At 44.9% G+C, this 23804-nt stretch overlaps 1 protein-coding gene across 3 annotated transcripts in view; it reads left to right on the forward strand.

Annotated features, from left to right (window-relative positions):
- PLXDC2 (plexin domain containing 2) overlaps positions 1 to 23804 on the forward strand; it is a 782113-nt gene that overhangs the window by 391035 nt on the left and 367274 nt on the right. For all 3 annotated transcript variants that reach the window (XM_073677477.1, XM_073677478.1, XM_073677479.1), the window contains one exon: positions 7219 to 7288. In XM_073677477.1, the coding sequence (XP_073533578.1) occupies positions 7219 to 7288 (70 nt within the window). The remainder of the gene's footprint in view (positions 1 to 7218; positions 7289 to 23804) is intronic.

The raw sequence follows: 23804 nt of genomic DNA on the forward strand, positions 1-23804 counted from the left end.
AAACAATAAGTTAGGTGTCAGAGTAAGTTGTCAAAGTCACATATCAAACTCACACTTTGACATATAACATTGATAAGTGACTTTGATAAGTGACTTTTACAGCATAATTTACAAAAAAAAAGTTCTTCTGCTCCTGAGATTTGAACCTGAAAGCTCCAGTCTGTGAGCCTAAAGCTTTACCATTCAGCCATATGGTCAAGCAACAGTGATTAGTAGCTTTTTTTGTCTTATGAGACCAACAATGAAAATACTGTGGGTGACTAAAAGTCATTGTGGTTCTGTTTCTGATGTTTGAAGAAAATCAGATATTAGATTCACATATCCAAGTCACACATCATTTGAATTTGGCTTAGAGGAGGTATTTGTGAAAGTCCCAATGAGTTTCAGACAGGTTTGCACTGAAAATCACATAACCAAATAGAACTCCTAGGTTTCTTCAAGTGGCTTATAGCTAAATGGTAAGTGCACTGGCTTCTAGACATACAGTTTGGGTTCAAGTCTTATCAGCAAACAGTGACTTTTTTATTATTATTATCAATTGTCAAAGTCACTTATAAAAGTCATACATCAAAGTCACATGTCAAAGTCACTTATCAAAGTAAGATATCAAAGTCAGATGTCAACGTCCCATATCAAAGTCACTTATCAAAATCAGCTCTCACACAGGGTATTTAGTCTCAAACTGACATCATTCTGATGTTTGACTTTGATATCTGATCATGTCCTAAAATGGACACTGTACACATGAATGCTGGTCCAGTTGTGTTCTAGTGGACCAATGCGACTATGGTATTACTGGAGGATCCTTTGGAATGTCACTGGTCCAATCTGACCCATATGTTCCGAATTCAACAGCTGTTCACATAGAGAAACTGTAGTGATAATATAACAGCCGTTCATTATTACCATAAAGGTTTACTACCAGTGGATGAATATTGATAGACTCATATGCTTTAGATATCACAAATCTTTCTAAGACATGTTACATTTTTTTTAAGAAATGTAATAATTATAACATTTAGTTGCCTTTTTAATTATTTAGACTCAGTAACGTTGGAACTAATTGCATCCTGTTCTACACATAATCTGCCGACGTTCAGCAATAAAAAGTTATAAAGACCATTCAGAATCATTGTCTTTACAAAGTAGAGTTCCCTATAATTGGCCCCGGGCTATAAACCTTTGTTAATTTTGAGCAATGAATGTGGAAACTAGAAATCCTCTCAGTGCAGAAACCTATTAAAATTATTTCTTTCTGTTCATATATAATCAAGTAATACAGGGAAAGGAAACAACATCGACTGCCGGTAATGGGGACGGTTCAGTCCTGCCCTCTGCACATATCACAGAGCATGCTCACTAAACTCCACCATAAGGAGACATTACTAAAGGTGGAAGCCACCTATGAAAAAGAAGCTGCACTTCATGTAGCTACATCCAATAGTTTATGATTTAGCAACGTTATTTAGGCACTTAATGGAAATGTTATTTGTGTACTTTATTGTTTAGGCTTTATATGATATACAGTAAGGAGGAAAGTCACTAAAAAGAACTGAGCAAGGCTTTGAGATTATTGCCACAATTTTAGATGGATGGAAAGCTTTACTGGAGATGGGAAAGCCGCGAAAGCTGCAGGTGACAGCCAGGAACAAAGAAGACACTAGAGATTTTCGAGGAGTCTTTTTGGGTAGGTCGGCTCCAAAAGACTCCTGAAAAATGGCTCCAGAACTCTTCCTATTCAATTCTATTGTAAAACCACTTTGCTGGTCATCTGTTTAGTCTTTAGAGTGTTTTTCTTTCTACTTCGGGTCTTAAACAATGCCTCGTTGGAGAAAAGAAAGTGCATGTTAGTTCCCTGAAGCTTCTACTAATGGAAAATGCTCCAAATAAAACACTGTCAAATCAAAAGGCTGCAAAATAATACTTCAGGAAAAAAACTTCACAAACGCTTAAAACCTCTTCAAAACCACTCCAAAAAATGAAAAACTCCTCCAAAAACTCTCCAAGGAAGAAGAGATACCTGAAGCACTTTCAGGAAAATTCATCATTTTTGATAGCCTCAAAGAAACCCTATGTGCATATATATCCAAAAACTGTCATGTCTCCATTGTGCAACCTTCAGTTATCACAGGAATGGGTATCTTTGCTCATGTTATCACCTCGCTATACTAATAAGAATGGATAAGTGATCTCTAATTGGAGGATCAGTATCAGATATGATCACCCTCCTGCACCTTATAAGACCTTATAAGGTCTTATATAAGGTCTTATATGCACCTTATAAGAATTGTCAACCTGTGACAATTTTGAGTCAAGTTTTTTTAAAACTTGCATATGGAGATATAAGCACATGTGCATCTATGAATTTTTACTTTTCGAAGATGCCATGTATTCAAAACATTGCTTGGGTCAGAAAAAAACATTAAAGGGGTTGTCTAGGATTGAGATTAAAGTCTGCAATAACATCACTCTATGTAATTGCAGACTTTTGAATCCTCATAACATGTGCCACCCATGAGGATTCTCCGATCCTGGCGTCAGGAGCGGGTGGCCCTCGTAACCGTAACAGAGCGTTTTACCTGTTTGCATACTTCCGGCCACATTCCGACTAGACGTGCCCAGCGTCTCTTAATTAACTTGTATTGAGCGAGGTCGAGCATGTCTAGTTGGCATATGACCACATGTAAGCAAATCGATACTTGCGGACACGTGACCGCCCGCTCTCAGCGCTGACATCGGAGAATCCTCACAGCATGTGAACAACCCCACAAAGCCTAGACAACCCCTTTAAAGACCAACTAAACTTTTGACTATTTTTTTTTCAAATTTAATTGCCCTAATAATTGCAAGCAGATTGGTAGGAGTCTAGTTACTGAGACCCCGACTGATCACTCAACGCCCCCATCCCTGAGAAGTGTACAACTGATGATGCTCGAGAGCATTGATTCAATAGACTATGAAATCTATGTATTGTAATGAATCCGTAGCCTGCTCTGTGTACGCGCTCAGCCTGGAGCTGTACACTCCCATCTTCTGTATCCTGCGCACCTCTCACGTGAGGTTTTGAGTGATTGGTCGGGGTCTCAGGAACTGAACCTCCACCAATATGCTCGTAATTATTAGGGAAATGAATTATAACAAAAAAATCAAAACAAAGTATTAAGTAGCATTTTCATAATTTCCCAAGTTCCACTGTCAGCTAATTTATGGGTATGGGGGTATATTGTATTTTTTATATAAATTAAAATTTTTAATGGTAAAAGTGTAGAAATTGTCCATAAACCCATGCCTGTAAAAAATTTAAATGTAAATAGTTTCATGTCAAATTTTTTGGACTCAGTTACTGTTTTGAGCATTTTTTCTGTCTGCTACAAAATGAATGTCGTGATTTGCTGTCAGAAGTGTATGATTTATATGTCTCGTGGAATAGGAGGTATAACATCTGTTGAGTTATAACATTGTAAAAGTGAACAGCTGGAAAGTCACATGATGATCAGTCTTTCTTATATACAAATTCTACATTTTTTATGTTCCCATCCCTTTGTGATCTGCTTCAGACTTGCACATTAATTAGCACAATCATCCATGAGATGCCACAAAATGATAGTATGGTTGCCATAAATCTCAACTCAGTTTTAATGTTTCTCTATTGGAGAAAAAGTTACATGCCACCCCGTGACCATAGCAAAAAAATCGAATGTAACGTGTAATTTTTTTCCTTATTGAACAGCATTGCACAGGTGGCATAGCATTTAATAGTGTTGAAGTTTTACTTTGCTAGCCTTAAGGTGTGCATACACATTAGATAAAATCAGTTTGATGGTTGAACAACTATTGCACAAAAGATCATCTGGTATGCTAACATCCTCATTTTAATCAATACATACAATACAATGCTGGTATACGGTAGTCATTGCACCTCTCCATACAGGTTCAATAACACCTGACAATGAACAATGATCTTTTCTGGAATATCCTTTCAGTAAAAGATTGTTAGTGGATTTTTTTATCAACTTTTGGCTAAAAAAATCAAACACGGTATTTTCAGACTATGAGGGCCTGTGATCAGTTAGTCAAAACTAACAACCATTTTGTTGATATTGTTCCTTTTCATCAACTAAACCTTAATGTTTAATTAGTCTCTAGAATGGATCAAGTCCAAGTAGGTGTTATCACATAGTTTTCACTGGGGGTGTGTACTTCTTCTCCCTGTAAGATTCTGACCAATCATAAGCAGGCAGAAACACTCAAAGGAAAGACAAACATGCTACCATCATAGCTCAGAGCAGATTTATCAGTGTGAATTGTGATGACAGACAACCTGATCTCCTGCTCTAACTTGCTGCATGAGTCAGTGTGGGGGAAGGGGCAGTGCAGCTGAGTTTAACTGTGTCACACTATAAACCCTTCTATCAGCTCTCTTGATTATGGAATGTGTCAGTATCACACGTATGTCTGCTATGTTCAAGCAACTTGTATTTTCTCTGTAATGAGATAAGGGCTGTCATTATGTCTCACACAGGAGTAATCTGCCTGTTCTGTGCTACTCCTGTGTGAGATATAATAAGTCCCTGACCTGTTCTCACTGCAGAGCAAGTACAAGTTGAGCACAACAGACATAAGTGTGATTACTAATACATCACCAAACACGCAGTGTGGGTAAGGGCCAGCATAGCAGTGCTGGCAGTGCTAGGAGAGGAGAAGAACTGATAGCAGGGTTTGTAATGTGATACAGCTAAACTCAATTATGCTGCCCCTCCCGCTATAGTGACCTTATCTGAAAGTTGATATTTATCTGTGTGTTCTAATCATGCAGAAGTTTAGACAAGTAGATAAGGTTGTGTGACATTATACTGAGAAATCTGGTCTAAACTATGGTGGGGTGTGTTCTTCTTTCCTTTCAGTGTTGCTGCCTGCTTATGATTGGTCAGCATCATACAGGGAGAAGAAGTACACACCCCCACTGAAGACTGTCTGACAACACCCACTTGAATTAAAAAAATGGTTCACTCATTATGTGCCAAATACATTGATTGCTATTACCTATGCAACGGAGAAGCTAAATAAAAAAAAAAAAAACATTTTATTACGCTCTGCAGCCACTATTACATTGTGTGTAAAGTTCAACTTTAAAATTTGGTGAAAGTTCCTCTAATTTCCCCTTCAACCAAGGGAAGGTTAGCAGAGATGTATCTCTGGGGGTATTTATTTTGTCACTTGTATGACAAACATAAGCAGTATGCCCAATCATAAGCAGTATGCCCAATCATGAGCAGTAGGAGTCATACAGTATAAAAAAAGAACACAATCCAGAAAAGCATAGAACAGGCTTTGTCTGTGTGAGATATGTAATGGCACACAGGTTCTGCTCTCCTCATCTCTGCACCTGCTGTGTAGAGTAGAGCAGAGCCATGTGTCATTACAAACACCTCTTGCAGATTTCATCTCACAGCAGTCAGTGTGGGGGTAGGGTGAGTAGAGCAGATCTATCAGTGCCCTGAGTACTTGGAGATAGAAGCTGCAAGATGTGCTTGTAAAGACACATAGCTCTGCTCTACTGTACACGGTAGGTGCAGAGATCATAAAAGAGAACAGTGCTGTGTGTTATTACATGTCTCATACAGAGAAAGCCTGTTCTAAGCTTATCTATGCTCATGTTCTTTTTTCCCTCCTGCATATAATTGGCAACATCATGCAGGGAAAAAATAACCAAATGTCTGCTAATGCCCCCTTGGTTGAAGGGGAGATTAGATTATAAAGTTTAACAAGCTAATAATAATATAACAATAAGCTAATAATAATAAAATAATAAAAACTAAGTTTTATTTAGATCTTTAGCCATATTTATTATGTAGCTTCTTTTACATGCTAAAACTGGAGAAAAGTAGAGATGGGTAGAGATGGGCAAATTTACTTGAGTGGAATTGAATTCTACTAGAATTCTGCATTCTGGCAAGTAAGGATTTTTTGTAATTCACTCCATGTGATCTCAGCAAAATGTCGGTCACCATCTTGCTGAACAGTAGGGGGCCGGAAAGAAGGCTAAAAGGGAAAAAAAACTCCATACCGCACCACTAATCTGTCTTACCCCACTGCTCTGAACTTCTGTACCTCAATCATCTTGTATCTCCAGCCCAGTGTTCACTATAGGTCAGGGCTAGCATGAACACCGTACCGGAGATGTGACACGATGCAGGCGTGACTAACAAATTATAGCTGCACTCTGTAACGCCTTAATATGCAAACATGGAATACATGAAATTGGAATTGCATGTCTGCTATAGAAAATAAGTTAAAATTGAAGATACATAACACATAAATTGGCTAATTCACGTATGCCCAGAAGCCAATGACAAGGCGACCTTCTTTGTTGGGAACCTAACCTAATATGATACCTATCCAAGGCTGAAAGCCTACAATAATATGGGTAGGTAGGACCAAGCTGTGATTAAAACCGCCATAGGCTGATGGGTGGAGTGCTCAGTCAGAAGGCATGGAGGCGTGTAGGACCAGATAGCGGGCAAGGAACAGCGGGGACGTCTAGGAAGATGAGCGGTGAGGCGAGTATAGGGGCATAATAAGGGACATTAAATTCACGGAGAATAACTTTTCTGTGAAATGAATTTCCTGGTAAAATCCACGCGAACAGGCAAATTCTAATTTTGTCTGATCTGTTCATCTCTAATAAAGGTCCTCTTTAAATTGTATCCTCTTTCTTCATTGGGGTCCTTGCGCTGCTGCCTACCCTGCCTATCCCTTGTCCCACCTAGTGAGCACCATACATCTCAGACTATGCTTATGACCTCTTTTACAGATCATATTATCCTAGTTTTCCTTTCAACAAACATTACATTTATACTAACACCATCCTTCCCGCATTCTACTCATATGATCCATCGAAAGGCAACTTTCGAGGTGACAATGTGCAATGAGAGTGCATTTGCTTTTCTCAGACATAAAGGTTAAACTATTTTGATGATAGGGAGAAAAAAAAATCTGTTCGGGGTATGCTAAGCATTTCCTTTTACAGAATTTCTCTATTACAGCGGCAGCATTGTTTCCATGGCAACAGCTTGAAAGTGAATGTTATTAGAAGCTAAAGTGAAGTAGTATATGGAGTATAATGAATAAAACACTCGTTGGCATGAAACTTTAATTCAGTATTTCCTTCCGTACAAAAAAATAGTGACTTCTTTTTTCTATCATTGTTCCTAACAGAGAGTGAACCTGTCCTTTGATTTTCCATTCTACGGCCATTTTCTACGTGAAATTACAGTGGCAACTGGAGGTAAGTACCACTACACTTATCAACTCCAAGAAATTGTGTATGGATTTCCTCCCGGCTCGGAATCAAATAATAAACCTACGGCGCCTGGAAAGTAAACAATGGAAGGAGTCGCATACTTTAGAAAGCCATTTACCGGAGAAGTTAGGAGTTCAAACCTGGGGAGAATAATTCTCATGCCTCATGATAGTCAAATGATTGAAGCCTTTTAAGCAGAAAATTCATTTTTCATGGTTTTCTACCAATGATTATATTTTCCTCTCCTATGCTTTCTGGATTTTTCTTAGGGAGTCATGAGCACAACCAGTGTGTGACAAATGTCGACTCGCAGATAACAGTTTTTTTTTCTCTCGATTGTCTTATGGAAGCAATCAACCCTTTCTAGAATTATATCATTTTTTTTTTATTTATCATGTTCACTATATGATAAAACTGACCTGGCAATATAGTTCTCCAGGTCAGCATTATTACGCAGATACAAAACATAAATAGTTTTTTTTTATTTAAGTGGTTAAAAAAATGTGGAAATTTGTAAAAAAAAATAATCCTTGATTCTCACCATTTTCCCGAGACCCATAACTCTTTAAATTTTTGGGAAAAAAAATGTAATTCTGGCAGTTTGATTTTTTCTCATTATGCTGTTTACTAATCAGATCAATTTATTTTATATTTTGATAGATTGGACTTTTACGAATGCAGTTATACCAAATATGTGTTGTTGTTTTTTTTATAATTGTTTAATTTTTAATGGGGGAAAAAGGCGGATGATTTGAACTTTTGTGTTTTTTTTTCCAATTTTAAAAACAATCCAGCTCTACCCGTGGCTGTCAAAGGCATCTGCCAGGAAAGATGCTTGCTCGGCGCGTGAGCCCGTTTCAAAGTCAGGGACGCAACCTTTGACGTATGTGTACGTCAAAGTTCGTGAAGGGGTTAATAAAGATAGTTTGAGTCGCCAAAAATGCAGCAAAAAAAAAAACAAAACAAAACAAAAATGTTGAAAGAATTGACATGCTGCCAATTTAAAAAGCATTGTAGTTCTCAAATTCAATCAAGAAATATAAAAAAAAATAATTCTGAAATCTCGTAGCTTTTGCTTGTACTCTAAAATGTGGCTTCGTATTTCCATGAAAAAAACCTGCACAAATTATCTAATTTATCTATTCATCCATCTAAATATCAGGGCCCCAAAGCAAAAGTCTGAATTGGGGCCTCCAATGGGCCACTGGCTGCTCTTGAACAATCCATCAGGTTGCCAAAATCGCATCATGTGGGCCCAATGGGGAGTTACAGAGCCGACCTTCTAACTCCTTAGATGTCATTGATGTTAGAACCTTGCTCTTAGGTTTTTTCCTTTGCTGGTCACATGACCTTGTTGGCCTATTTAATCCTGCTCCGCCCTTCTGGCTTTGCTGGACTTCATTGTATAACTACTTTCTAGCTAGCCTGTGCTCTGTATCTAACTCTGTTAGTTTGCTTGGTCTTCGGACCTCTATGTTCTATATATTTTGTTTGTTCGTCTGTCTACTACTATTTCTGTTAGGAGGTGTCCCATTTTCCTCCCAGTCCTTAGTACTTGTAGGGATTCCTTCCCCACATCTATAGGTCTCCGTACAGACTAGCTTAGGACTTTAGCAGGTCTGATCGCAGGATCAGGTCCCCTGTTACATCGTAGGGATTAAGCTGAGTTCTATCGTAGGGACAGATCTCCTCTCTTTCCTTAGCTCTGGTAGCAGAACATAACAGTAAGTCCAGCCCAGCAAATGCTCTAAGGAAAGATTTTTCTGTTCCATCATGGTGTCGGTTCTGGATTTGGCTAAACACCTGCAGGGACTCTCTCTGGAGGTGACCGAGCTCCGTCAGCACGTGAGTAACTGTCCTGGAGCACATTTCTTGGAGCCTAAGGTATGTTTGCCGGATTTATTTTTTGGTGAACACCGAGAATTTTTTTCATTTAAAAATGCTTGCTTATTGTATTTTCGTTTGAGACCCAAGTCCTCTGGGGATGAATCCCAGCGCATAGGGTTCATAATGTCACTTTTGCGCAAAGAGCCTCAGGAGTGGGCCTTTTCTTTGCAACCTAGTGATACATGCTTCAGTTCAGTGGATAGTTTTTTTTCTGCTTTGGGACTATTATATGATGATCCTGACCGTGTCGCATCAGCTGAGACTGAGTTGAGATGTTTGAAACAGGGATCAGGTAATGTGGAAAAATATTGTACTCATTTCCGTCGTTGGTCTACTCAAACAGGGTGGAACGATTCTGCTCTGAAAAGTCTATTTCTTGCTGGGCTCAATGAAAGGGTTAAAGACCTGCTAATTGCTTATCCTACACCTGAAGATTTGCAACAGGCTATGCAATTAGCTATACGGGTGGATAGGAGACTGCGTGCAAGGGTTAATGAGAGCAAATCCTCTGCTATGTCAGTTTCTGGTCATATGAATGTGAGTACTAACAGTGGTGAACCGATGGAGATTGGATCGGTGGCACCTCGCTCTCAAGAAAAAGACCGTAGATTTTCTGAAGGCTTGTGTTTCTATTGCGGAAAATCTGGTCATTTGATTAAAGGCTGTGAGCTTCGTATGAAGAAAGAAAAAAAAATGGTCAGTCATGCCCGTATTGCCTGTTTAAATTCCAAGGGTGTATTTTTAGCTGCTTCCACGATTGCTCAGGAAAAATTAATGGAATTTCGGGTGTTTGTCGATTGTGGGTCTACTCTGAATGTAATTGATGGGGGATTCTTGGAAAGACTCAATTTAAAACCCGAACCTTTATCATCCCCCATTGCTGTGGTTTCTGTGGATGGTTCCCCTTTGAAGAATGTTACTCTCAAGGTCTGTGAATTTCCTCTCACTATTAATGGTGTTCACCATGAGAAATTGGATTTGGTAGTTTTGAATAACTTGCCTTCTCCAGTAATATTGGGATTGCCCTGGTTAAAATTTCACAATCCTGTACTGGATTGGTCTACCAGTGAAATTAAATCCTGGAGCCATAAATGTTATGACAAGTGTTGTAACGGGCGTATTGCAGCTTTGGATAGGGGAGAATTGCCTGTTCCTATTCAGGATTTTTGGAGAGTTTTTTCTGAGGAGGAGTCGCAGGTTTTGCCTCCCCATAGAGACTATGATTGTTCTATTGAATTTGTCCCTGGAGCGACTCTTCCTAAAAGTCGTTTATTTAACCTTACTATTCCTGAGAGGAAGGCTTTGGAGGAATACATACAGACAAGCTTGGCCGCCGGTCACATTAGGCCCTCTAAGTCTCCTGTGGCGGTTGGATTTTTTTTTGTAAAAAAAAAGGACGGCGGTTTACGTCCTTGTCTGGATTTTCGTGAGATTAACAAAATTACTGTACGCAATCCTTACCCACTGCCATTGATTCCTGATCTGTTTAACCAGTTAATGGGGGCCAAGTGGTTCTCTAAAATTGACCTTAAGGGGGCATACAATCTGTTGCGCATGAAGGAGGGTGATGAATGGAAGACTGCTTTTAACACTCCTGTGGGTCATTTTGAGAATCTGGTGATGCCTTTTGGTCTTACTAATGCTCCTGCATTTTTTCAGAATCTTATTAATGACATCCTTAGACCTTTGATCAGCAAAAATGTGGTTGTGTATTTGGATGACATTTTGATTTATTCACCGGATCTGGAGTCTCATTGGCGGAGCGTACGTGAGGTATTGTAACATACCTGGCGGCGTCCTTGCATGGTGGTCCATCTCCCACTGTGCAAGAGCGTGCACTTGATCTCCAGTCCAGAATGTCTCTCTGGCTTCCCTCCTTGCTGTCTGTTTGTCTGTTTTGGCTGCATAGGGCGACGCCCGCTGAACTTCCTGTTTCTTGTACCTGCTGCGGACACGCCCCTGTTGCACCTTCAGCCTATTGCTGTCCATCTTTGGGTATTTATACCACCTTCTTCCTCAAGATGGCCCTTGAGCATTGTGTCCTGTCAGTCGGCTTTTTTGTCTCTGACATGCCAGGTCCTATCCTGTTTTCCTGCCTGTTTTCCAGTTCTGTGTCTGAACTGTGGTCTGTTCTTGTGAACACGCTTCTTGCCTGTTCTTTCGCCTTCTAGGGGCCGTATTCCTAGATCTGCCTGTCTGTGCCTTGCGGTATCTGTTCCCGTCTGAACAGAGTCCTGTTTGTGTCCCTGCCTTGCGGTATCTGTTCCTGTCTGAACTGAGTCCTGTCTATTTCTCCTGTCTTGCAGTATCTGTTCCCGTGTCTGAACTGAGTCCTGTCTATGTCTCCTGCCTTGCGGTATCAGTTCCCGTGTCTGAACTGAGTCCTGTCTGTGTACTCTTGCCTGCTGCCTTTCCTGGAGGCTGTATTTCCAGGCCTGTCTGAACACGCTCCTAGCCTGTTCCTCCCGCCTTCTAGGGGCCGATTACCTAGATCCGTTCCTGTATCTTGTCTGTCCTGTCTGAACACGCTCCTTGCCTGTTCGTCCCGCCTCTCTGGGGGCCGTATTCCCAGACCCGCTCCTGTATCCCGCTGCAGTGTCGGTCTCTTCCGTACACTCAGTTCCAGTCTGAACTCTCTCCTATCCTTTACCTGTTTTGCCTCTATGTCCGTTCCTTTCCTTTTTCTGCAGAGTCTGAACTCGTACCTAACTCCTGCTTGTTGTCTCTGTACTCCCGTTTGTGAGTTTGTGGTCCCCTCGCTACTTCACTGCAAGTACCCTGTGGGCATCTGGCTCTGCCTTTCCCTTCCTGTCTGTTCCGTGTGAACAGAGCCCTGTCCGTCCTGCTCTGACTCCTTGCTCACTGCTCCGGCAGCCTTGCTCCGCTCTTACCCTTTTGCTCACTGCTCCGGCAGTCCTGTCCTGCCCTGCTTCTGCCCGCTGCTCCGGCAGTCCTGTCCTGCCCTGCTTCTGCCCGCTGCTCCGGCAGTCCTGTCCTGCCCTGCTTCTGCCCGCTGCTCCGGCAGTCCTGTCCTGCCCTGCTTCTGCCCGCTGCTCCGGCAGTCCTGTCCTGCCCTGCTTCTGCCCGCTGCTCCGGCAGTCCTGTCCTGCCCTGCTTGTGCTCGCTGCTCCTGCAGCCCCGTCCTGCTCTGTTCTTGCCCACCGCTTTGGGCGTTCCCTCTCTGCTGTGGTTGTCTACCGCATCTGCGGTTCTGTGACCCGGTCTGTACTGGGTCTTAACCTTTCTGTGCTCCAGCCCGTCCTTTCGGCCAGTACCTCCCTGCCTGCATACTCGCCTGTATCCACCCCTCTGCATACCTGCCGTGTTTGCTTACATCCACCAGTCTGTGCCAGCCTAACCTGCCTGTTCCAGTAATTCCAGTGTGGGTCAACCCCCGTGTCCGGAGTTTGACCTGGAGTAGCACCTGGTCCCTCTGCCCGGTTTCTCCCTGGTGCACTGGCGTCGTATGCCGTCGTGCCACCTTGGTCGGATCGGCCAGATACTTAGTCACGCCCCTCCAGGCACTCTCCGGTCCATGGTCCAGTGGAACCACAACACCCGCACACGCCAGTCAGTCCGGGCGTGTGCATAACAGCATGCTCAGGCCATGGTTCCCGTTGAGCCCCACGGCCTTCGCTCTCTGAGAAGTTTTCCAGCGAATACATGCATTAAAAATAAATAAATAAAATTTATTTTTTTTTTCTCAGCTGAGTTCCAGGCGAATTACGCACCCGTCCAGATGGATCTATCTGCTCTCGTTCCTGCGGATCCGCCACGTTACTATGGGGATCCAAGACAAAGTCGTGCATTTGTGGAGCAATGCATGCTACACTTCAAGTTCTACCCTCTATGTTTTCCCACCGATCGGGTTAAGGTGGCATTCATTATGTCTTACCTGGCGGGTGATGCCTTGGAATGGATCAACCCCCTATATGAAACACGGGATCCGATCCTCCTGGACCTAATGGCCTTCCTGGTGGCCTTTCTAATGGTCTTCGATGATCCTAACCCGGAGGCTCCTGCTGAAGCTTCACCTCCCAATATCCCGGAGCAGCCCCGATGGGTAATGTGTGTGGGTAGCGCAATAGTCCTCCAGCCCAATGAGACTACTGCCCACCCAGAATCCTCACAGGGTGACTACGCTTTCCGGAATACTTCTCCCAACCTCAAGAGGCAGTCCAGACGTGCTAGACGTAGAGGCAAGCCGTCACGCCAGGGTCTGTCCTCCCTGAGACCTCCTAACCCCAACCTTGAAGTCCCTACTGAAGCTTCATCTCCCTGTATCCCGGAGAAGCCTCAACGGGTAATGTGCGTGGGTAGTGCTCCGGTTCTCCTGCCCGAAGAGACTTCTGCCCATCCAGACTCCACACAGGAGAACTTCCTGCACCCAGCATCAGATGCTTCACCCACTTTAACCGGTGTGCATGTCCAAGGATGCTCCAAAGCTGTGGTTACCTCTGAGTCTGTGCACCTCTACTACCTGGCGGAGGACCCCCTGTTGCCTCCTTAATCCTCCGGGATACCACTCGATGACAAATGGAGAGAGACTTCTCTACACTCGGTACTCGATACTTTGTCCGCTTCGTCCTGTGAGCCTGACAATGGGTACCCCAAAGTGGTAGTTACCCCCGAGTCTCTACACCCCTCCGACCAGGCGGAGGACCTCCAGTTGTCTCCAGAACCCTTCGGGGTGCTACCTGGTAGCGAAAGGACAGAGACTCTCCTATACTTTGTACCTGATACCTCGCTCGCTTCGTCCAGTGAGTCCAACCTAGTGTACTCCGAAGCAGAGGTTACTCCCGAGTCTCTACACCCCTCCGACCAGGCGCAGGACCTTCAGTTGTCTCCAGAACCCTTCGGGGTGCTACCTGGTAGCGAAAGGACAGAGACTCTCCTTTACTCTGTACCTGATACCTCGCTCGCTTCGTCCAGTGAGTCCAACCTAGTGTACTCCGAAGCAGAGGTTAATCCCGAGTCTCTACACCCCTCCGACCAGGCGGAGGACCTCCAGTTGTCTCCAGAACCCTTTGGGGTGCCACCTGGTGGTGAATGGACAGAGACTTTCCTATATCCTGGATCTGATACCTCGCTTGCTTCGTCCAGTGAGTCCGACCTTGTGTACTCTGAAGCAGAGGTTACCCTTGAGTCTCTACACCCCTCTGACCAGGCGGAGGACCTCCAGTTGTCTCCAGAACCCTTCGGGGTGCCACCTGGTGGTGAATGGACAGAGACTTTCCTATACTCGGTACCCGATACCTCGCCTGCTTCCTCCAGTGAGTCCGACCTAGTGTACTCTGAAGCAGATGTTTTCTCTGAGCCTCTGCACTCTTCTGACCCGGCGGAGGACCTCCAGTTGTTTCCTGAATTCTCCGGGGTACCACCAGATAACAAAGAGACAGTGACTTTTCCTCATTATGTACCTGATAACCCGTCTATTTCTTCCTGTGAGCTTGACAAGATGTACCTCGAAGCAGAGATTACCCCCAAGTCTCTGTCCCCCTCCAACCCGGTGAAGGACTTCAAGTCGTCTCCTGTACCCTCTGGGGTGCCACCTGAAAATATGTGGAGAGAGACTTCCTTGTGTGCTGTTCCTGGTACTCCACCCGTTTCGTCTGTTGCTAGGGATGGCTGGATAGGAGGTAGCATCCTAGCTAACCAGATGAGATCAATTTTTCCTGTGGACAGTGGAAGTGATCTCCTTGAAGTGAACGACTGGTCCTCGAATTCCCTGCGGAAGATTCTGGCAGGCCTGAAGAAGAGGGGGCGTAAGGGGGGGGGGTACTGTAACATACCTGGCGGCGTCCTTGCATGGTGGTCCATCTCCCACTGTGCAAGAGCGCGCACTTGATCTCCAGTCCAGAATGTCTCTCTGGCTTCCCTCCTTGCTGTCTGTTTGTCTGTTTTGGCTGCATAGGGCGACGCCCGCTGAACTTCCTGTTTCTTGTACCTGCTGCGGACACGCCCCTGTTGCACCTTTAGCCTATTGCTGTCCATCTTTGGGTATTTATACCACCTTCTTCCTCAAGATGGCGCCTGAGCATTGTGTCCTGTCAGTCGGCTTTTTTGTCTCTGACATGCCAGGTCCTATCCTGTTTTCCTGCCTGTTTTCCAGTTCTGTGTCTGAACTGTGGTCTGTTCTTGTGAACACGCTTCTTGCCTGTTCTTTCGCCTTCTAGGGGCCGTATTCCTAGATCTGCCTGTCTGTGCCTTGCGGTATCTGTTCCCGTCTGAACAGAGTCCTGTTTGTGTCCCTGCCTTGCGGTATCTGTTCCTGTCTGAACTGAGTCCTGTCTATTTCTCCTGTCTTGCAGTATCTGTTCCCGTGTCTGAACTGAGTCCTGTCTGTGTACTCTTGCCTGCTGCCTTTCCTGGAGGCTGTATTTCCAGGCCTGTCTGAACACGCTCCTAGCCTGTTCCTCCCGCCTTCTAGGGGCCGATTACCTAGATCCGTTCCTGTATCTTGTCTGTCCTGTCTGAACACGCTCCTTGCCTGTTCGTCCCGCCTCTCTGGGGGCCGTATTCCCAGACCCGCTCCTGTATCCCGCTGCAGTGTCGGTCTCTTCCGTACACTCAGTTCCAGTCTGAACTCTCTCCTATCCTTTACCTGTTTTGCCTCTATGTCCGTTCCTTTCCTTTTTCTGCAGAGTCTGAACTCGTACCTAACTCCTGCTTGTTGTCTCTGTACTCCCGTTTGTGAGTTTGTGGTCCCCTCGCTACTTCACTGCAAGTACCCTGTGGGTATCTGGCTCTGCCTTTCCCTTCCTGTCTGTTCCGTGTGAACAGAGCCCTGTCCGTCCTGCTCTGACTCCTTGCTCACTGCTCCGGCAGCCTTGCTCCGCTCTTACCCTTTTGCTCACTGCTCCGGCAGTCCTGTCCTGCCCTGCTTCTGCCCGCTGCTCCGGCAGTCCTGTCCTGCCCTGCTTCTGCCCGCTGCTCCGGCAGTCCTGTCCTGCCCTGCTTCTGCCCGCTGCTCCGGCAGTCCTGTCCTGCCCTGCTTCTGCCCGCTGCTCCGGCAGTCCTGTCCTGCCCTGCTTCTGCCCGCTGCTCCGGCAGTCCTGTCCTGCCCTGCTTCTGCCCGCTGCTCCGGCAGTCCTGTCCTGCCCTGCTTCTGCCCGCTGCTCCGGCAGTCCTGTCCTGCCCTGCTTCTGCCCGCTGCTCCGGCAGTCCTGTCCTGCCCTGCTTGTGCTCGCTGCTCCTGCAGCCCCGTCCTGCTCTGTTCTTGCCCACCGCTTTGGGCGTTCCCTCTCTGCTGTGGTTGTCTACCGCATCTGCGGTTCTGTGACCCAGTCTGTACTGGGTCTTAACCTTTCTGTGCTCCAGCCCGTCCTTTCGGCCAGTACCTCCCTGCCTGCATACTCGCCTGTATCCACCCCTCTGCATACCTGCCGTGTTTGCTTACATCCACCAGTCTGTGCCAGCCTAACCTGCCTGTTCCAGTAATTCCAGTGTGGGTCAACCCCCGTGTCCGGAGTTTGACCTGGAGTAGCACCTGGTCCCTCTGCCCGGTTTCTCCCTGGTGCACTGGCGTCGTATGCCGTCGTGCCACCTTGGTCGGATCGGCCAGATACTTAGTCACGCCCCTCCAGGCACTCTCCGGTCCATGGTCCAGTGGAACCACAACACCCGCACACGCCAGTCAGTCCGGGCGTGTGCATAACAGGTATTACAGTTATTAATGGACAATTCACTTTTTGCTAAGCTGGAGAAATGTGAGTTCGCTGTACAGAGAATTAGTTTTTTGGGTTACATTATCTCCAGCGAAGGTTTTGAGATGGACCCGGTTAAAGTTCAAGCTGTACAGGAATGGCCTAGGCCTATTGGTTTGAAATCGATACAGAGGTTTTTAGGTTTCGCCAATTATTACAGAAAATTCATAAAAAATTTTTCTAGTATTGTCAAACCTCTGACCGATCTCACCAGGAAAGGTGCTGATGCGGTTCAGTGGTCTTCTGAGGCCATTGAAGCTTTTGTGTATCTCAAGGAGAGGTTCAGCTCTGCTCCCATCCTTATGCAGCCTGATGTGACTAAGCCGTTTTTGGTTGAGGTTGATGCTTCCTCTGTGGGGGTTGGCGCAGTATTGTCTCAGGATAACGGGGATGGATTACATCCCTGTGCCTTTTTTTCAAAAAAATTTTCTGAGACTGAACTGAATTACGATATTGGTAATCGGGAATTATTGGCTATTAAACTCGCATTTGAACACTGGGGCCACTTCTTGGAAGGTGCGGAATTTCCCGTTCAGGTTCTTACGGATCATAAAAATCTGATATATCTTGATGCTGCCAAGCGCCTGAATGCCCGTCAGGCTAGGTGGGCACTGTTTTTCTCGCGGTTTAATTTCTCCGTTACTTACATCCCTGGTACTAAGAATGTTAAGGCGGATGCCTTGTCTCGCAGTTTTTCTCCCATAGTCGGTGCTGAGAAAGAGGAGAACATTTTACAAGAAGGTGTTGTGATAGCTGCTTTGGACTCCGTTTTGGAAGATGAGATTCTTAAAGCACAGGAGAATGCCCCATCTAACACTCCTCATGGGAGGTTGTTTGTGCCTGGGACCTTTAGGAGAGATTTGTTTGTTGAGTGTCACGAATCTCGGTTGGCAGGTCATCCCGGAATCTCTGAGACCAAGAGACTGGTGGGTCGCAGTTTTTGGTGGCCTGGATGGCAGAAGGAAGTCATTAAGTGGGTGCGTCAATATACTATATGTGCTAGATCTAAGTCCTCACATACTCCTGCTGCGGGGTTGCTTTGTCCTTTGGGGGTTCCCAGTGCTCCTTGGACACATTTGGCTATGGACTTTATAACTGACCTTCCCCCCTCTGAGGGTTTTACTGTCATCTGGGTGGTCGTGGACCGTTTTAGCAAGATGTGTCACTTGGTTCCCTTTGTCAAACTGCCTTGCGCTAAAACTCTCGCTAAGGCCTTTGTCAAGGAAATTGTCAGACTTCATGGCGTTCCTACTGACATTGTTTCTGATAGGGGTCCTCAGTTCGTGGCTCGTTTTTGGCGTGCCTTTTGTGACAGGTTGGGAGTTCATTTGTCGTTCTCGTCCGGATATCATCCTGAATCTAATGGCCAGACAGAAAGGAAAAACCAGGATGTTGAGCAGTTCTTGCGTTGTTTTGTGGCAGACAATCAAGAGGGGTGGTCTGAGTTTCTGCCACTTGCTGAATTTGCTCTGAACAATCATACATCTTCTTCTGCTGGTTGTTCGCCTTTTTTTTGTTGTTCTGGGAGACATCCGTCGTTTGGGTCGTTCTCCAAGTTGGGATCTGCCGTGTCTGAGGAGGAGAATTTTTCCGGTGATTTGGAGAGAGTTTGGACGGATGTGCGTGGTAATCTTCAGGAGGCCAACAGAAAATCTAAAGACTACTTTGATAGGAAACGACAGGAGGTTTTGTTCGCTGTTGGTGACATGGTTTGGTTGTCCTCTAGGAATCTGCGGTTGAGGATTCCTTCTAAGAAATTGGGTCCCAAGTTTGTAGGGCCCTTTAAGGTGCTTCAGGTTGTCAACCAATCTGCTGTTAGGTTGGAGGTTCCTACCTCCTGGAGAATTAATCCGGTATTTCATGTCTCTCTGTTAAAAAAAGCTGTTGTGTCGGATGGTGACGCCTCTGCCTCTGTTCCTCCGGTGGTGGAGGACGGGGAATATGAAATTTCCCGCATCCTTAACTCTAGACGGTATAGAGGTAGTTTGCAGTATCTTGTGGCCTGGAAAGGTTTCGGACCCGAGGATAACTCTTGGGTGAGGTCGGATGATGTTTCCGCGTCCAGACTTATCAGAGCGTTTCACAGGAGATTTCCTGATAAGCCTGGTCCTAGGGGATCCGGAGGATCCTCTTAGAAGGGGGGGTACTGTTAGAACCTTGCTCTTAGGTTTTTTCCTTTGCTGGTCACATGACCTTGTTGGCCTATTTAATCCTGCTCCGCCCTTCTGGCTTTGCTGGACTTCATTGTATAACTACTTTCTAGCTAGCCTGTGCTCTGTATCTAACTCTGTTAGTTTGCTTGGTCTTCGGACCTCTATGTTCTATATATTTTGTTTGTTCGTCTGTCTGCTACTATTTCTGTTAGGAGGTGTCCCATTTTCCTCCCAGTCCTTAGTACTTGTAGGGATTCCTTCCCCACATCTATAGGTCTCCGTACAGACTAGCTTAGGACTTTAGCAGGTCTGATCGCAGGATCAGGTCCCCTGTTACATCGTAGGGATTAAGCTGAGTTCTATCGTAGGGACAGATCTCCTCTCTTTCCTTAGCTCTGGTAGCAGAACATAACAATTGACAGCTTCTCCTCCTGCTCTTAGTAGTCTTGCCTTCCTCAAGACTACATAGTGCTCTTGTTCTCAAAATGACCATTGATGGAGGAGCATGGGACCAAACCTGTCCTTAAACCTACACCAATTGGAAAACACTTTACATGGAAAAGCTGCTTTTCTCTTGGAGGAGACTGATGGACAGGTCTTGTCATCTTCAACTCCTTCACCAGTCATTTTGATAGAAGGCTACATCGGTGGGGGTGCCTGGTGTCAGACCCTGGTCAATCAGATATTGATGAACTATTCTAAGGACAAGTCATCAATGTAAAAGTAGTGGATGACCTCTTTAGCAAGTTGGACCTATTTCACAAAGGAGGGAACTGTCTCTGAATCTGTTATACCTATATATTAGTAGGTGCCTCAAACTAATGTCATGTTAAAAAAAAGAACATAAGTCTTTAATCAGTAGGCAATATGTAACATAGTCATTACCCTTATCCACTTTTAAAGCAGTTGCTTGAAGTTGTTATCTTCAGGAGCACACCGTTCCCCTGCTTACTGACTTCCTGCTTGCAGGAGGTGGTGAGCTCCTGAAGATTAAGAGTCCGTTCCAGCAGCAAGGCTGAGATGTTATTCTGAGCTGCCACTCTCCGACTTTGCCAGCAAAGACATCTTTGCCGCTGCAGCTTCGGAGCAGCACAGGGGGGACTGGAACTACCTGGATTTAGCAATTTAGCCAATTTCAGATCAGTGCTTTCAAGTTGAATAGCAAATGGCTTGCAATCACGCACTCTTTGCTTGGGAAGCCAGACTGTTAACCTTGCAAAACGGAGCAGATTTTTAATAAAAGGTGAATTGCAAAAGATGAGAAAACCCCTTTAAATAGGCTGCCAGGATTGATGTCATCTTCAAGTTCAGGTTGCCCTAGCAGCCTGACGTAGGTGTGTTTGCAGAGTATGAGACTGAGGCTCAAGCCAAAAGTCATAGCAGTAATGTAAGAAGTGACTGATTGTTTATGAAGTGGACATGACAGCCGCTCACTAGAATTTTCACCATTATTCCTGTGTTTTTCCTTTCATGAGTATGTTGCGTGGGTAAATAAGATATAAGACAGCCTGGGACCGGGTTATTGGAGCTCTGCACTGGACATAAACCCATGAACTTAAATCATAATATATTTAGCAGTACATCAGCATATACATCACGTACAGTAGTCATAAGCTGAGGAATTTGGCCTTTTAGCCCTTTCGGTTACATTTCCTGGGAATGTGTCCATCTTGCCTGCAGGTAATCTGTACATCTATAAATACCATGAGCACAATGAAAAGTGCTTGAATAGGTTTGCAATGTAGAGAAAGAAACAGATGGCTGGAGCATACTGTATAATAATGAAGACTTGTACAGGAAAACCTCAGCAAGGTGGAATTCAGAACACGTTCACTAATTTGTTTTACATTTGTATCACTTGTCAATGGGATAATTTTACCGTTCTCTTATGGTTGAAAGTAATATAAAAAACTTGTCCAATCAGCAAGGACATTAAAGAAGACCTGTCACTTGCTCCAAAAAATTGAGTTAAATACCTTGTAAAATTCCCTAGCTCCCCTGATTCTGCCACTCTTTTCCCTTTGTGCTGCATCACTCCATTGCAGAGATATTCACATTTGTTGCTTTTGGAGTGCACTATTTGAAATCTCTGTATGTAGTCCAACATGGTGTCTCTTCAGAGTTATCTAGCAGTGAACTAGCAGTCTCAGATGCCGAAAACCTTTGATTGACAGTGTCTGGGGGAGAGGGGTAACAGCACAAGCCCCCAGAGTAAACTCTGAAGAAATGCAGGAATTTTTACAAACTATGTAACTCAGATTTTTGTTTGGCAAATGAATCAAGTAGAATCAAGACTTAGTCAATGGACAAGATTGGCGCTCAGTAGTGTTGCGCGAATGTGCTCAGATAAGGTGTTATCCAAGCATGCTCAAGTCCTAACCAAGTGTTTCCGACATGCGTGTCAGATATGTTTGCGTCGCCGTGGCTGCATGTCTCGCGGCTGTTAGACAGCTGCAACACATGCAGGGATTGCCTAACAAACAAGCCAACCCTGCATGTGTTGCAGCTGTCTTACAGCCATGAGACATGCAGCAGCTGCGTCGCGAACATATCTGACGCACGCCAAAGACACTCAGGCAACACCAGCGCTGAGTCAGGTATGTTGTCATCTACTATAATAAAAAGCCTTTTGTTCCAGACTGTCAGCTCTACTAGTTTCTGCAGAAACTGTAATTGTAGACATCTGGGTAGAGCCTTCCAGAACCTAATTATTTGATGATATTATTATAGAACCAAATTTCCCTTTATTGTATTCCCGTTCCTGCCCAATGTGATATCTGATCGTCTTTCTCTATCTTTACATGTACAAACTTTTCAAGTCCTTCTTACTGCATATAAATCAAAAGGGGCCTGACTATGGGAAGCTACTTACTATGAGGGCGCATTTAGACATCGGTGCAAATCGGTTGCGATCCAATCTCTATTTCCACAAACATCTGAATGCGCCCTGACTCAGATAGGCAAGAGGGCAGACGGAGAATGCTTATAGGCTGAGTAGACTGGGAGAATATGACATGTCAAGTTTTCACTTGATATCTGATCTGGAATGAACAAACATTGATAACAACACAAATTGATTCTGAAATTATGTGATTTTTCAGATGTTGACTGGAACTACATATTGAGGGCCCAATTCATAATTTCCGGTTTTCTTGAAGTCGCTTTTCTTTTTTTTCATCATGTGGTATTCGTTGACGTTTTTGCGTGCCAAATCCTTCAAAATCTTTCACCTGGTTCATGAATCTTGCACAAAACCAAATATGCTCTTATTTTTTGTCTTTAATTTTTTTTTGTGAGTTTTTACCGCAAAAAGTTGCATGTTCGACCTTTCAAGTGTAGATAAAATTAAATGTGTGTATATGTGCCTGTAATGTAGTGTTAACGTATTGATATACTCACCAACTCTCTCTGTTGTCCAGCACCGTTCTTCTCCTCTTCTCAGTGACATCACGCTGTGATCTGCGTGAGCTGGAAGTGACTTTTACAATGTACCGTATTTTTCGGACTATAAGATGCACCAGACCATAAGATGCACCTAGGTTTTAGAGGAGGAAAATAGAAAAAAAATGTAAGCAAAAAATGTAGTCATGATGCCCTGTTAAGGGGCAGGGGGTCTGCTGCTGACACTGTTAGAGCGGTAATGTCCACCAATTCCATTAATATCCCCCATCTTGGTATATATGGCCCCCTCATTCCTGTTACGTGGCCCTCATCCCCATCCTGATATGCATGGCACCCCAATCCATCATCCTGGTATGCATGGCACTCCAATCCCCCATCCTTGTATGTATGGCCCCCCTCATCCCTCTTCCTGGTATGTATGGCACCCTTCATTCCTATATGTATGGCCCCCCTCATCCTTGTGTGCATGGCCCCCCTCATCCCTGTTCCCTGTCACGCTGCACAGAAAAAAAAATAAACAAATATACTCACCTCCTCGCTCCTCTATCGCTGTGTCCCTGCCTCCTCAGGGTTCTCACTGTGTGAGCCACGCATGGCGTAACTGCCATGTTCCCTCACACAGTGATATGCTGTGCCCATGGGAGTGGTGAATATTCATGGACTTTAATAGTGGGCACACTGACAGCCAAGCTCAACAGGAGCAGCGCTGCGGCTACAGTGTGCGTGCTATTAGGGAGAATGAATGGTCACTGCTCCCCATACACGCAGTCCCTGCGTGGGGAGCAGTGACTATTCCGGCACAGAGCTGGACACAGCACTGGAGGAGAGAGGAGGTGAGTATAATTGTTTTTTTTTTCTGTGCAGCGCGACGGGGGATCAGGGGGTGCCAAGCATACCAGGATGAGGGAGCCATACATACAGGGATGAAGTGTGCCATACATATCAGGATGAGGGATGAGAGGGGCCATACATACAGGGATGAGAGAGGCCCTACATACAGGGATGAAGGGTGCCATACATACCAGGAAGAGGGATCAGGGAGGCCATACATACCGGGATGAGGGATAAGGGGGGCTATACATACAGGGATGAAGGGTGCCATACTTACCAGGAGCTGCGCTGCAGGCACAGTGCATTGGCTATTAAGGAAAATGAGCGTGGGCGTGGGGATCAGTGAATATTCATTTTCTTTAGTAGCGCTTATCCTGTGCCTCGCTCATCCCCCGCTGCCGCTCCCCCCAGCCCTCCCACCACCCACAGCCACAGGCGAACATATGTTCGGACTATAAGATGCACCCCCCACTATCCTCCAAAATTTTGGAGGAAAAAAGTGCGTCTTATAGTCTGAAAAAC

This window comes from Phyllobates terribilis, unplaced genomic scaffold, assembly GCF_046119375.1.
Source record: "Phyllobates terribilis strain yellow unplaced genomic scaffold, ASM4611937v1 Scaffold_4__5_contigs__length_816908805, whole genome shotgun sequence".
NCBI classification, from domain to species: domain Eukaryota; kingdom Metazoa; phylum Chordata; class Amphibia; order Anura; family Dendrobatidae; genus Phyllobates; species Phyllobates terribilis.